This window comes from Oncorhynchus clarkii, chromosome 1, assembly GCF_045791955.1.
Source record: "Oncorhynchus clarkii lewisi isolate Uvic-CL-2024 chromosome 1, UVic_Ocla_1.0, whole genome shotgun sequence".
NCBI classification, from domain to species: Eukaryota; Metazoa; Chordata; class Actinopteri; order Salmoniformes; family Salmonidae; genus Oncorhynchus; species Oncorhynchus clarkii.
In genome coordinates, this window is record NC_092147.1 from 32248151 (window position 1) to 32263772 (window position 15622).

At 42.2% G+C, this 15622-nt stretch overlaps 1 protein-coding gene across 1 annotated transcript in view; it reads left to right on the plus strand.

Moving 5' to 3' along the window:
- LOC139376659 (protein piccolo-like) overlaps nt 1-15622 on the plus strand; it is a 113364-nt gene that overhangs the window by 90674 nt on the left and 7068 nt on the right. The window contains exons 24-32 of the mRNA XM_071119899.1: nt 312-442; nt 2869-2895; nt 5618-5711; nt 6663-6734; nt 7153-7380; nt 10068-10146; nt 10928-11122; nt 13382-13520; nt 14071-14138. Coding sequence (XP_070976000.1) covers nt 312-442; nt 2869-2895; nt 5618-5711; nt 6663-6734; nt 7153-7380; nt 10068-10146; nt 10928-11122; nt 13382-13520; nt 14071-14138 — 1033 coding nt within the window. The remainder of the gene's footprint in view (nt 1-311; nt 443-2868; nt 2896-5617; nt 5712-6662; nt 6735-7152; nt 7381-10067; nt 10147-10927; nt 11123-13381; nt 13521-14070; nt 14139-15622) is intronic.

A 15622-nucleotide genomic window follows, 5' to 3' on the forward strand; every position in this document is an offset into this window, starting at 1 on the left:
TTATTCAATACAATGCATCTAAGTTTAAGCCAATTTGCAATGCTATTTGTGATAAAATTTGACTGGTTCTTGGTCCCCTCTTGGCAAACCCCAGTCTCACACCTACTCTGTTTGCTACTGACTCCTCCAGTCTGGAGTCTGTAGAGTGTGCCTTATATTCCTGAATTCCTCCACTTGATTGATCCACCTGTCAAGAGTTTGATGATTAGTCAGAATCAGGTTGTCTAGTGTTGAGAAACACTGGTCTACATGCCTGTAGAACCTAGTTGAACATACTGCATGTCTCTCTCTGTCCACTCTGCTCCCTGCAGCTCCAGATCAACTATGACAGGAACCTGGGGAACCTGATAGTGCATGTGCTCCAGGCCAGGAACCTGGCTCAGAGAGACCCCAACAGATACTCTGACCCCTTTGTCAAGGTTTACCTCCTACCAGGGAGAGGGTGAGATACTTCACAATGCTTTTAACTCCTTCTGGACTGCTTTTTTATCGCTCTCTCTCTCTCTCTGCCTTGCATTCTCTCTCTTTCTCTCTCTCTGCCTTGCATTCTCTCTCTCTCTCTCTCTATCACTCTCTCTCTCTCTCTGCCTTGCATTCTCTCTCTCTCTCTCTCTCTCTCTCTCTCTCTCTCTCTCTCTCTCTCTCTCTCTCTCACTGCCTTGCATTCTCTCTCTCTCTCTCTCTCGCTCTGCCTTGCATTCTCTCTCTCTCTATCTCTCTCTCTCTGCCTTGCATTCTCTCTCTCTCTCTCTCCCTGCCTTGCATTCTCTCTCTCTATCTCTCTCTCTCTGCCTTGCATTCTCTCTCTCTCTGCCTTGCATTCTCTCTCTATCTCTCTGCCTTGCATTCTCTCTATCTCTCTCTCTCTCTGCCTTGCACTCTCTCTCTTTCTCTATGCCTTGCATCTCTCTCTCTCTCTCTCTCTCTCTCTCTCTCTCTCTCTCTCTCTCTCTCTCTCTTTCAGTACTCTAATGAGTATTGACTGTTACTCTGATGTGCCTTTATTAATCTGTGTAATCTGATTTACTGGGAGCTCTCTGTGAAAGATTGATTGTAAGTAGAAGCCTAGGAGTTCATAAAACATGATAGTGACACATCCAACTGTGGGCTACTTTCATTTCTTATCTCCATGGCTTCTAACTGGCCTCAGTTGGCATATTGAGTGTACATGTATTGGTATTGTGGCTAGTCAGATTAATATAATAATTTGATTCAAATGTTTGCATGCTTTGCAAGAAGCATTTCCCTATTAACCCTGTTTTACATCAGGCTAGCTGATGGCTCTCTGATAACCGCAGAAAATCGCCAATCAAAATAAATGTTCAAATACAGTGACCAAGTTATTTTTGAGAAGTATATTTGATTCTGAGTTGGGACATATGAAATCTGTTTGTGGAAACTACTTCTAAGACACATACATTCAGTTGATTCAAACTCACTTCACTCATGCTAAAGAGGGAGGCTCTCGGCTGGTGCCAGCACACGCGCAGATCAAATACACCACTGGAACGCCGATTAAGGTGTTTACATGTCCTAATAATTCAAAAGATTGCTCAGAAAACCAGGTGTTTTAATCTGTGTATGTTTACTTAGATTTCGACCTTACGCCGATTAAGATAAGCAGAGTAAGGTGTTTACATGACTATTGCATAATCTGACTACTGCCATAGCCTAGTGGTTAGAGCATTGGGCCAGTAACCGCAAAGGTTGCTGGATTGAATCCCTGAGCTGACAAGGTAAAAATCTGTTTTTCTGCCACTGAGCAAGGCAGTTAACCCACTATTCCCTGGGCGCTGTGGATGTCGATTAAGGCAGCACCTCTCTGATTCAGAGGGGTTGGGTTAAATGCGGAAGACACATTTCAGTTGAATATATTCAGTTGTACAACTAACTAGGTATACCCATTTTCCTAATCGATTTAATATCAAATTATGAACCTTTATTTAACTCGGAAAGTCAGTTAAGAACAAATTCTTATTTACAATGAGGGCCTACCCCGGCCAAACCCGGACGACGCTGGGCCAATTGTGCGCCGCCCTATTGGACTATCACCGGAGGTGATACAGCCTTGATTCGAACATGGTGCATGTAAACGTACTCATGGACAGATACTACAACTTGATATGAAACAATGTTTGGTCACTGTATCAAAGCATTCTATATTTACTCTAAGATATTCTCTTTAATGCTGATGTGTGTGTGTGTGTGTGTGTGTGTGTGTGTGTGTGTGTGTGTGTGTGTGTGTGTGTGTGTGTGTGTGTGTGTGTGTGTGTGTGTGTGTGTGTGTGTGTGTGTGTGTGTGTGTGGTCTCTAGATCGGCTGCAGTGTTCTCTTTCTGAGTGCTCTGATATGATAGCGTAGTAAGGTTCAACCCTCCCACGGGACAGCGATTATCAGTTTATCAGCATCAGCTTAGCGTATCCCTCTCTCCTTCCCTGCCCCATCATTGTCTCCATCCCTATCTTCCTGTGAAAAGGCAGAGAGATCAAGTCTTAATCTGACCTATAACACTATCTGCTTTCTACTAATGGCTCTATCAGCCATGTTCATAGGATTTTACAGTACAATGCCAGAGACTCTACCCTGATTTCGGATTGGATCAAAGATTCAGAGACTGTATCCGGATTGGATAGAAACTGCCAGCACACACACACGCACACTGTCCTTTAGCTCAGTATATAGGGACTGCTTGATATGTGTTTAAACAGTAGACAGTAGTAAATAAACCATGTCTTCATGTTTCTATGTTGTCGTTCTTTATCTCCTTCCCTTTATGTCTCTGTTTCTCTGACGATTTCTTTCTTTTTGCTGTTCTTGTTGTTTGTTGTCTGTTGTCTCTACCCTCCTCTCCCTCCCCTGGACTCTCAGACAAGTCATGGTAGTCCAGAACGCAAGGTAGTGTAGTGCTTCTCTGCTTCTCTCCTTCTCTCCTTCTCTTCTTCTCTTCTTCTCTTCTTCTCAGATTCTGTTCTTATCTGCTTCTATCCTTCTCTGCTTCTATCCTTCTCTAATATTTTCCTTCTCTGTTTCTCTTATTCTCTGTTCTTTTCCTTCTCTCCTTCTCTGCTCTCTTCTTCTCTGCTGCTATCCTTCTCTGCTCTCTTCTTCTCTGCTGCTATCCTTCGCTGCTCTCTTCCTTCTCTGCTGCTATCCTCTGCTCTCTTCTTCTCTGTTGCTATCCTTCTCTGCTCTCTTCCTTCTCTGCTGCTATCCTTTTCTGCTCTCTTCCTTCTCTGCTGCTATCCTTCTCTGCTCTCTTCCTTCTCTGCTGCTATCCTTCTCTGCTCTCTTCCTTCTCTGCTGCTATCCTTCTCTGCTCTCTTCCTTCTCTGCTGCTATCCTTCTCTGCTCTCCTTCTTCTCTGCTGCTATCCTTCTCTGCTCTCCTTCTTCTCTGCTGCTATCCTTCTCTGCTCTCCTTCTTCTCTGCTGCTATCCTTCTCTGCTCTCTTCTTCTCTGCTGCTATCCTTCTCTGCTCTCCTTCTTCTCTGCTGCTATCCTTCTCTGCTCTCCTTCTTCGCTGCTGCTATCCTTCTCTGCTCTCTTCCTTCTCTGCTGCTATCCTTCTCTGCTCTCTTCTTCTCTGCTGCTATCATTCTCTGCTCTCTCCCTTCTCTGCTGCTATCCTTCTCTGCTCTCTTCCTTCTCTGCTGCTATCCTTCTCTGCTCTCTTCTTCTCTGCTGCTATCCTTCTCTGCTCTCCTTCTTCTCTGCTGCTATCCTTCTCTGCTCTCCTTCTTCTCTGCTGCTATCCTTCTCTGCTCTCCTTCTTCTCTGCTGCTATCCTTCTCTGCTCTCCTTCTTCTCTGCTGCTATCCTTCTCTGCACTCTTCCTTCTCTCCTTCTGTGCTTCTCTCCTTCTCTGCCTCTCTCCTTCTTTGCATTCTGTCTCTGTTTCTCTGCCCCTCTGTCTCCTACTTTCCTTCCCTCCCTCTTTTTCTATCATTCTTACCGTCTCTGGCTCTCTAATTATCTGCCTCTCTGCTTTCAGTCTGTTTCCCCCCCTGCTTCAATGTGCAATGTGATTATCTGATTGTGCAGATGTAGCCAAGAACATTGCCGTGTTGAAATCAAAGTTGAAATGTGAAATCATTTCATGAGTCAGATGTGTTTTTCACCTCACCTTTATGCTCTCTGCTACAGGAGTGGAGCTGTGCCTTACAGTCAAATATTGATTCAACCAGACAAACATACATACATCACTATTTATTTGACTTTATTCTTGTTTCATGTTGTTATCCTGTCTAGCCAGTGTGTCTATACACTACTGTTCAAAGGTTTGGGGTCACTTAGAAATGTCCTTGTTTTTGAAAGATGCCATTGACTTTGAAAGAAAAGCACATTTTTTGTCCATTAAAATAGTATCAAATTGATCAGAAATACAGTGTAGACATTGTTAATGCTGTAAATGACAATTGTAGCTGGAAACGGCAGATTTTTTATGGAATATATTAGAGTGTCTAGTTTGAGAAACAGACGCCTCACAAGTCCTCAACTGGCAGGTTCATTAAATAGTATCCGCAAAACACCAGTCACAAGGTCAACAGTGAAGAGGCGACTCCGGGATCCTGGCCTTCTAGACAGTCACAAAGAAAATCCATATCTCAGACTGGCCAATAAAAGATTAAGATGGGAAAAAGAACACAGACACTGGACAGAGGAACTCTGCCTAAAAGGCCAGCATCCCGGAGTCGCCTCTTCACTGTTGACATTGAGACTGGTGTTTTGTGGGTACTTTTTAGGAAGCTGCCAGTTGAGGACTTGTGAGGCGTCTGTTTCTCAAACTAGACACTCTAATGTACTTGTCCTCTTAATCAGTTGTGCACCGGGGCCTCCCAATCCTCTTTTTTCATTCTGTGAAGGGAGTAGTACACACCGTTGTTTGAGATCTTCAGTTTCTTGGCAATTTCTCACATGGAATAGCCTTCATTTCTCAGAACAAGAATAGACTGACAAGTTTAAGAAGAAAGTTCTTTTTTTTCTGGCCATTTTGAGCCTGTAATCGAACCCACAAATGCTGATGGTCCAGATACTCAACTAGTCTAAAGAAGGCCAGTTTTATTGCTTCTTAAATTAGGACAACAATTTTCAGCTGTGCTAACATAATTGCAAAAGTGTTTTCTAATGATCAATTAGCCTTTTAAATTATAAACTTGGATTAGCCTACACAATTTGCCATTGGAACAGGAGTGATGGTTGCTGATAATGGGCCTCTGTACGCCTATGTAGATATTCCATAAAAAAATCTGCCATTTCCAGCTACAATAGTCATTTACAACTTTAACAGTGTCTACACTGTATTTCTGATCAATTTGATGTTATTTTAATGAACAAGACATGTGCTATTCTTTCAAAAACAAGGACATTTCAATGTGACCCCAAACTTTTGAACGGTGGTGTACATTTGACCCTCATCCAACATTTGCAAGGCATCATGTACAATATATGATGATATAATTATATTGAATCAGATATTCAATTATTGACATCCTGCTATATCATCTTTATATCTATCATCAAATGTCATTTGGCAAAATCTACGATAATGTGGACATATTAGCATATTAACAAAGACCACATCTGAGACTAAATGTGTTCCTTTGCTATGACATCATAGTGGTGAGAACAAGAGGAGGACCAAGTACGTTCAGAGGAGTCTGAACCCAGAGTGGAACCAGACCGTCATCTACAAGAACATACACCTGGAACAGGTAGGAACACACACACACACACACACACACACACACATACACACACACACACAAAGCACCTACTAACGCATCCGTCACACACAAATCCATACACATCCACATTGAACATTATTTTGAATGAATGTATTTAGTTAGTCTTATTTCAAGTTGAATTGGTACCTCTGAATCCTTGTGGATGTTCTGACAGTCTCTCTGCAGCCTCAGTACCCATTACCAATCCCCTGAAGCCCATAACACCACTCTCCTGGCTAGGTTTAACAACCCTCTCCACCCCTCATTCTGAGCCCTTACAGAATACAAATCACCAGCAAGAGAAAGAGAGAGACAGAGACTTCTTCATTCAACCTAACAGTAGCCCTTGGCTGCAATTTGGACCACTTAAGATGAGTGAAGTCTATCCTTACAGCGCTCTCTCTCAGTGGACAGTAGCATCTCAAGTCTAGTGGCTCTTCTGTGACTCTTTTCTCTATTCTGCCCAATGAGGTTGTAAACGCTGCACTATCACTCACTCACTCACTCACTCGCTCACTCACTCTCTCACTCACTCACTCACTCACTCACTCACTCACTCACTCACTCACCCACTTCTCTGCCAAGCGTGCACACACACACACACACACACACACACACACACACACACACACACACACACACACACACACACACACACACACACACACACACACACACACACACACACATATTCATACACACACACACACCCACTCACAAACACACAATCACAGAGTCCCCTGACAGGCTGGTGGAATGAGATTGGTCTGCGTGGGTGTTGTACTTGGCATAACTTGTTTAAATGCATTTGTAAATTTAAGTATATATCTCTCTCTGTCTCTATGTCTCTCTCTCTCTATCATTATCTCACATTCCCTATTTTCTCCCCTCCCTCTCACTCTCTCCCTCTCTCCTCCCTCCTATCCCACTCACTCTCAGCTGAAGAAGAAGACTCTGGAGGTGACAGTGTGGGATTATGACAAATCTTCCTCCAATGACTTCCTGGGAGAAGTGAGTGTCTCCAGAATCAGACACACTCTGGTTGGACTGTCACATACATTCACTTGAGTCGTCCCTTTACCCTAATGTCTCCTGATGTTTTTAAGTGTTCTCCAGCCAACAGAGGCTTATACTTTCAGTTTACCCTTCCCAATAAAACTATATTCACAGGTAATTTGACGTTTTATCAGTCTGTAGAATGAATTCCATTGATCCTCTGCTAAATGGACAAGGAGCCTAATTATTTATAAAGCAGTATGATGGTATGTTTCAACATCACAGAACCCCATGTCTGAAAACGATTTATTCTATTTTCATGTATCTACAGTATAAGTATTTGCTTACACATGCCTACTCTCTACCCCTCTCTCTCTCTCTGGCTTTGTCTTTCTCAATCTTTATCTCTCTGTCTCGCTGTCTCTCTCTCCAGGTGTTGATAGATCTGTCTAACACAACTCAGCTGGACAACACTCCTCGCTGGCTGCCTCTGAAGGAGCAGAGTGAGAGCATTGAGCATAGCAGATCACATCACACCGCCCAGGAGCCTGGGGGGCCAGGAGCAGGGGCAGGGCCGGGACAGGGGCCCATAGCGGGGCAAGGACCAGGCAAGGACATGGGGCCAGGCCTAATGCATGGACAGGGACAGGGGCAGGGGCAGGTACTGTACAGTATTCATTGTCTAACATATATCCTTTTCATAATGGATTGTATGTTTTATTCACTCTTAGAAAAAATGGTTCCAAAAAGTTTATTTGCAGAGGAATAGTGTTCGACCAAGAACCATTTTGATCAGAAGAACCCTTTTTGGAAGACAAGGATTCTTTGTAAGTCAAAGGGTTCTTCTTAGTATATAATCCTAAGATCTGTTTTGGGAAGAAAGAGTTATTTGATGATTTTGTGGAAGACAAGAAGGCAGTCAGGTCCATGTATTTGGACAGTGACACAATTTGTATCATTTTGGCTCTGTACGCCACCACAATGGATTTGAAAGGAAACAATCAAGATGTGCTTTAAGTGTAGACTTTCATCTTTAATTTAAGGGTTTTGTCAAAATTATTGTTTGAACCATGTAAGAATTATAACCCAATTTTAGGGGCTCAAGAGTAATTGGACAAGCTAACATAATCATACATTAAATTGTGAGTTGAAATCCTTTGCAATCAATAACTGCCTGAAGTCTGGAAGCCATAGACCTCACCAGATGCTGGGTTTCTTCCCTGGTGATGCTCTGCCATGCCTTTACTGCAGCTGTCTCCAGTTCCTGCTTGTTCATTGGGCGTTTTGCCTTCAGTTTTGCCTTCAGCAAGTGAAATGCATGCTCAATTGGATTCAGGTCAGGTGATTGACTTGACAAATGCATAACATTCCACTTATTTGCCTTATAAAAGTATTGGGTTGCTTTCGCAGAATGCTTCGGCTCATTGTCCATCTGCACTGTGAAGCGCCGTCCAATGAGTTTTGAAGCATTTGGCTGAATATGAGCAGATAATATAACCCTAAACACTTCAGAATTCATCATGCTGCTTTTGTCAGCAGTCACATCATCAATAAATACAAGGGAACCAGTTCCATTGGCAGCCATACATGCCCACGCCATAACACTACCTCCTCCATGCTTCACAGATGAGGTGGTATGCTCTGATCATGAGCAGTTCCTTCCCTTCTCCATACGCTTCTCTTCCCATCATTCTGGTACAAGTTGATCTTTGTCTCGTCTGTCCATAGGATGCTGTTCCAGAACTGCACCGGCTTTTTAGATATTTTCTGGCAAACTCTAATCTGGTCTTCCTGTTTTTGAGTCTTACCAATGGTGTACATCTTGTGGTAAACCGTCAGAATTTACTCTGGTGAAGTCTTCTCTTGATTGTTGACTTTGACACAGATACACCTACCTCCTGGAGGGGGTTCTTGATCTGGCCAACTGTTGTGAAGGTTTTTTTCTTCAACAGTGAGATAATTATTCTGTCATCCACCACAGTTAACCCACTGTTCCTAGGCCGTCATTGTAAATAATAATTTGTTCTTAACTGACTTGCCTAGTTAAATAAAGTTTAAATAAAATAAAAGTTGTTTTCTGTGGTCTTCCTGGCCTTTTGGTGTTCCTGAACTCACCAGTGCGTTCTTTCTTTTTAAGAATGTACCAAATAGTTGATTTGGCCACACCTAATGTTTTTGCTATCTCTCTGATGGGTTTGTTTGGATTTTTCAGCCTAATGACGACTCACTTCACAGGCAGTGACAGCTCTTTGGACTTCATATTGCAGGTTAACAGCAACAGATTCCAAATGAAAATGCTGCATTTGAAATCAACTCTAGACCTTTTATCTACTTACTTGTAAATAAACTAATGAGGGAATAACACACACCTGGTCATGGACTTTTAGTCCCTTAAAAGGGGGGGGGGGGGGTGACATATACCACATTATGTAATTCCTACTCCATTCACACGACTTGGATGTAAATACCCTCAAATTAAAACTCTGGACTTTCAGCTTTTATTCATTATTTTTTTCAACTCCAATATGCTGTGTTAGATATCTAAAATAATAATAACTTGGTCAGGGTACAAATATTTATGGAACTGCCTGTAGAACCATATACAGTATAATATCTATATCTATATCTATATATCTATATATGTGTTTTTGCATGTACATTGATTGGTTCATTAATTTACTGCTACAGAAAGATAAATAACATACAGTTTTGTAACCTAATCCAATCTGTTAGTAATTGCATTTATTGCACCCATTACTGAGATGGTTGTTCCAGTATACTGTATGTGAGTGAGGTAGTCACAGTTAATGTTGTCTTCCCTACCCTGGCAGGCATCCTGAATGCAGGTTGCAGGTATCCTAACTCTGACTTCCAATAGGAATTACAGATCACTTTGCAAGTCAGCATAATGTGACTTGAATGCCTGATGTGGCCTGTAAACTAGGAGATTCCTGCCCTCAGAGAATGGCCTTGTGATATATGTATTGTCATGTATAATTACATTTTAAAGGCTAATAAGGCTGGTGGAACTCTTCAAAGATAAAGGGGTTCTCAGTAGAACCCCATTATTAACGGTTCTAAGAAGAACCTTTAGATAAAATTATTATTGGTAGCACCATATACAGGAGGTTCTTTGAACAATCCTACATAGAGGGTTCTAGATAGAACTCTCTGCAAAGGGTTCTATCCAGCACCAAAAAGAGTTTCCCTATGGGAACAAACCGAAGAACCCTTTATGGTTCTACTTAGCACCTTTTCTTCTAAGAGTGTATGTTTGCCTTAATGATGTAAGATGATATATTATAATGCATATAAAGCACATAGAATTGAATGTAAACCTATTGACAGATGGAGGAGTGCCTTGAGTCCCCCAAGAATTCTGTGATAAAGAGCAGAAGCCACGGGATCTTCCCTGACCCAGCAAAAGGTAAGAGCCTCTTCCAGCTGCCTTATTGTGTGGTTTAGCCACCCTGTTACTTTACAGTTTTTCTTCTTGTCTGTTTTGCTGATTGCCACTCTGTTGTCATAGTGATATAACATGTAGTCATGGTGACAGTTTTAGGAATGGCTATTCAGCTGTCGTAATTATACTTTTAGTGCCAGTCACTTCTTTGACTCAGTGCCATCCATGTTGTAGGGACCTGACCCATAGACTAGAGGCACAGTACAAATGTCTAACTACTACATGGCACTTTTAGTGACTTTTACAGTAAAGACACTTTAAAGACGTTCCCTTTCTTTCTTTCATCTATCTATCTATCTATCTATCTATCTATCTATCTATCTATCTATCTATCTATCTATCTATCTATCTATCTATCTATCTATCTATCTATCTATCTATCTATCTATCCATCCATCCATCCATCCATCCATCCATCCATCCATCCATCCATCCATCCATCCATCCATCCATCCATCCATCCATCCATCTATCTATCTATCTATCTATCTATCTATCTATCTATCTATCTATCTATCTATCTATCTATCTATCTATCTATCTATCTATCTATCTATCTATCTATCTATCTATCTATCTATCTATCTATCTATCTATCTATCTATCTACCTACCTACCTACCTACCTACCTACCTACCTACCTACCTACCTACCTACCTACCTACCTACCTACCTACCTACCTACCCACCCACCCACCCACCCTCCCTCCCTCCCTCCCTCCCTCCCTCCCTCCCTCCCTCCCAGACATGCAGATGGTGACTCTAGAGAAGTCCCACAGTAGTCCCGGCAGCTCTAAGTCATCGTCAGAAGGCCAGCTTCGTTCCCACGGTCCGTCCCGCAGCCAGAGCAAGAGCAGTGTCACGCAGGCCCACCTGGAGGATGCTGGGATAGCTATAGCTGCCGCAGAGGCCGCTGTGCAACAAGCCCGCCTCCAACCGAGTAATCTACACCCCTTCCTGTGACACACTTCCTCTCCGCTCCACAACGCATGCTAGCTCATCTTCTCTCCGTTTATCTATCCTCTTGTTCTATCACTCTGTTCTAGCCTTCTGATTGGTTCTTTTACGCAATTAGTAGGTTCCTATAATTAGGCGAACAGTTCTATATTGTTAGGTTTTCTTGTTTGATCCAGTGGTACAACAGAGTTCATCACTAAAACATTGCTGGGGAAAGTTGGCCAAAACACCATTTCCTTTACATACATCAGAGACACTCACAGCAGCCCAGAGTATGAACAGAAAGAATACAGGACAGAGAAGGTAACAGACACAGTTCAGCCGCTCCTGTCTCTTCTCTAGAGTGAAGCTATATGTCTATATCTTGCATGGTTTTTACTCTGCCCCAGTGTGATCCCCTTTCCGTTCTCCACGTCTAGAAACCACGCTAAGGATAGCAAACACTCATTATTCAATCTATGGGCCCTTCAGTCACTTCTGGACAGAGCTTGACCCCAAGTTGTGGCATACAGTCCCCCCCTCCTGGTGTTTGTTTGGTTGTCTGGACCACTCCCCCCAACAACTAACCTCTGGAGAATACAAGAGGTCAAGCACCCATGTGTGTGTGTATGACCCCTGACCCCTGACCCCTAAGCTGGTTCAATGTAACAATACACACACCCTGAGATGTACAGTCTAGCGCTACCCCTGATGCGATTTAAAAACTGACCAAACACACCAGCAAGTACAGACACAGCAGCACGGGGGTCAAAGGGCAACAGGAAACTGACTCTGCACTCACTGGCCAATTAGAGAACAGACGGGAGTCAGCTGACCTTCAGGGGAACGGCAGTGTATAGGGAAGGTGAGACAACAGGACAGGAGTGTAGATATTTTTCATCAAAAGAAGTACATGTAACCTCACTAATCAAACTAAAGGCCCTTCTCTCCTCTAGAGAACCATGCTCTCAGTAAGGACCATAATACAACTTCATGATGATGTAAACCATCTAGAGCTCAGATAAATACGTGTAAATAGTCAAAAACTTCTCAATAGCTGCTTTGGTATTTGTACCCTTGCATTGAAGAACCTTGCTGTGTGTGCATTTTCACCAGCCTACACCGTCAAATATTTAGTTTATACGACATCAAGAGATATCATCACACTTCTCTCTTTGCTTGTGTTTTATCTCATCCTTCTTTTCCATACTTTTTTATAATGAGTCATGAAGTCGATCAAATTACCATAACTATTATTTTATCATCACTCTTCTCTGTTTCTGAATCATTATTATATTTCAGTTACCCGTAATTTGCTTTTACATCTCAAACTGGCTGTTTTTTAGTTGGGAACATTATGAGATTGTTAAAATACATTATACATGCTCATGACAAGGTATTATAGCTACAGTGCCTATAGAAACCCCTTAAAAACAGGCAACATTTTCCAATAGGAAGATCTCAGTTACACTCAATCAATTACACTCTCTCGTGACAGTGGGTAAAAATGACCGTCCAAACCTCTCTGTGGAACATCTGGGCAGGATGAACCTGCTACTAAAGCTGCTCCTGTGTTGCATTAGAGTGCTGTGGAGTGGGTGTGTGTCAATGTACATGACCATATGTGTTTTTAGTTGCAGCCTTTTCATGAACATGTCCTGCATTGATTCCAGGCTGCAGCCAATTGTAGCACTGGCTTTCTTAATGATTATGTCAAGCTTGTTAAAGTCTTCCTTAGCTAAACTTATCCTGAAATCACTTTATTCACTACAATTTTACACAGGTGGAGGACTATTAACTTGGTGTGTGATTTTGAAGGTGATTAGTTACACCTGAGCTAATTTAGGATCGCTATTACAAGGGCGGTGAACACTTTGCCAAACAAGGTATTTCAGTTTCTTCATTCTTTTTTAAAGTTGTTTAGATCAATGGGGGTGGAGCGATATTAATTACAGGCTATAAGGCAACAAAAGGTGAAAGGGAGTGTAGAGTTTCTATAGGCACTATAATAATGGATTCTAATATATGTTATAACCGCTAACGGGGAACCAAAAATACACTTTGACCCCAAGGTGTAGCTGCACAATTTGCATATGAATCTAGTAATAACAGTGTTTATTACTATGCTTTATACACACACACACACACACACACACACACACACACACACACACACACACACACACACACACACACACACACACACAGTCATTCTATGCCCCTCCTCTCTCTCACTCTTTCTCTTTCCCCCACCCCTCTGTAGGACCAGGCCACAGGTTGGGGGATGTGTCTGGGCCGGTGGTGTCCTCAGCCCCCAATCTGCTGGAGGGGTATGGGGGTCTGGATGGAGAAGAGGGGGCTGGCACAGGGGTCGACAGCGCCATTTTCCAGGTCCCACACATGTGAGTAAATAGCCCGTTTGTGGGGTGTGTGTCTGTTCCCCAGTCTGCCCTGTACGGAGTTTGTGCGGGCCTGGTATCCAAACATATATGGCTTGAGATGTGGTCACTGGTCGAATGTGTGTAGGAAGATACCTAGTTTAAATATCAACAGTAGTGACACAGCAGCTGCAGCATAACATTTGATTTACATCATCATCAATATGATTGGTTGGATAATAGTCTATGCGTAGCAGAGAGAGGCAGAAAGACATAGAGAGGAGCGGCTGCATCTATGACCCTCCAACCCAACTCCCTTCTGTAGTCGGGAGTTGCACATGTTTTTTCAGGGCACCAGCAACACAGGTAGTTTAGACTGTAGTTAATCACTGTATACTGAAATATCCACACAAGCCCCGAGCCAGCCAGCCACATCATGTTAGTTAGAAGAGGGTATTTTTTTATTTTGAGCACCTGCCCCCTGGAAGGTCTGTGGCACGGCCCTGGTGTAGATGATCTATCACATACCACTTTGTCGTCTGTGTTTCTAAGTGAAATGTGTGTTTACCAACAGAGGGAAGACCATCCCCAACGGCATTGACAAGTCTAGAGGACTGCCACTCTCGCTATCAGACAATGAGGGTAAGACTGTGTGTGTTTGTGTGTGTGTACTTGTTTTCCTACCTTCTCAGGACCCCAATGTCACAACAATTCACCCAAATGTCCTGACAAAGAATGAAAAACAATAACCTTTTTCTCAATTTGTTCAAATGCTATTTTAAGCTTAAGGTTTAGGGTTTTGCTGTTAAGGTTAAGTTTAGTGTTAGGATTTTGGGGAGGGTCAGGGTTAGGTTAAGGGTAGAGTTAGGTTTAGGGCTTAGGGAAAATGGGATTTTTAATAGTAAAAATAGGTTACTACCACAAAAATAAAGTTGTGTATGTGTGTGACTCCTTATAAGCTTTGTCTTCATATGTATGCCATCTACTGGACAGAACAGGACAGAACACCAACAGGCATACCAGGCCTACCTCTAAATGCAAACCTAGTCCCCTGGACAGAAAGTAACTATATCTCTCTCGGTGTGTCATAACTATATCTAGGATTCAGATAGCTCAGGTTTCGTGGTTGCTCCTCACTCAAGTAGAAACTGGAGAGAGGAGAGTCCTGCCCTTGGTCTATTTTGGTGCAGGCAGTATGTCAGTGTTGAATAATTTACAGCAACAGAGAGGAAGGGTGTGTGTATCTCACCATTACTATGTCTGTCTGTCTGTCTTTCTCTCTCAATTCAATTCAATTTTAGGGGCTTTATTTGCATGGGAAACATATGTTTACAATGCCAAAGCAAGTGAAAAGATAATAAACAAAAGTGAAATAAACAATAAAAAATTAACAGTAAACATTACACTTACAAAAGTATATACTGTGTTGTAATGATGTGCAAATAGTTAAAGTACAAATGGGAAAATATAGAAATATAGGTTGTATTTACAATGGTATATGATCTTCACTGGTTGCCCTTTTCTTCTGGCAACAGGTCACAAATCCTGCTACTGTGTAGCACACTGTGGTATTTCACCCAATAGATATAGGAGTTTATCAAAATTAGATTTGTTTTCAAATTCTTTCTGGGTCTGTGCAATCTGAGGGAAATATGTGTCTCTAATACAGTGGGGCAAAAAAGTATTTAGTCAGCCACCAATTGTGCAAGTTCTCCCACTTAAAAAGACGAGAGGGGCCTGTAATGTTCATCATAGGTACACTTCAGCTATGACTGACAAAATGAGAAAAATAATTCCAGAAAATCACATTGTAGGATTTTTAATGAATTTATTTGCAAATTATGGTGGAAAATAAGTATTTGGTCACCTACAAACAGGCAAGATTTCTGGCTCTCACAGACCTGTAACTTCTTCTTTAAGAGGCTCCTCTGTCCTACACTCATTACCTGTATTAATGGTACCTGTTTGAACTTGTTATCAGTATAAAAGACACCTTTCCACAACCTCAAACAGTCACACTCCAAACTCCACTATGGCCAAGACCAAAGAGCTGTCAAAGGACACCAGAAACAAAATTGTAGACCTGCAAAAGGCTGGGAAGACTGAATCTGCAATAGGTAAGCAGC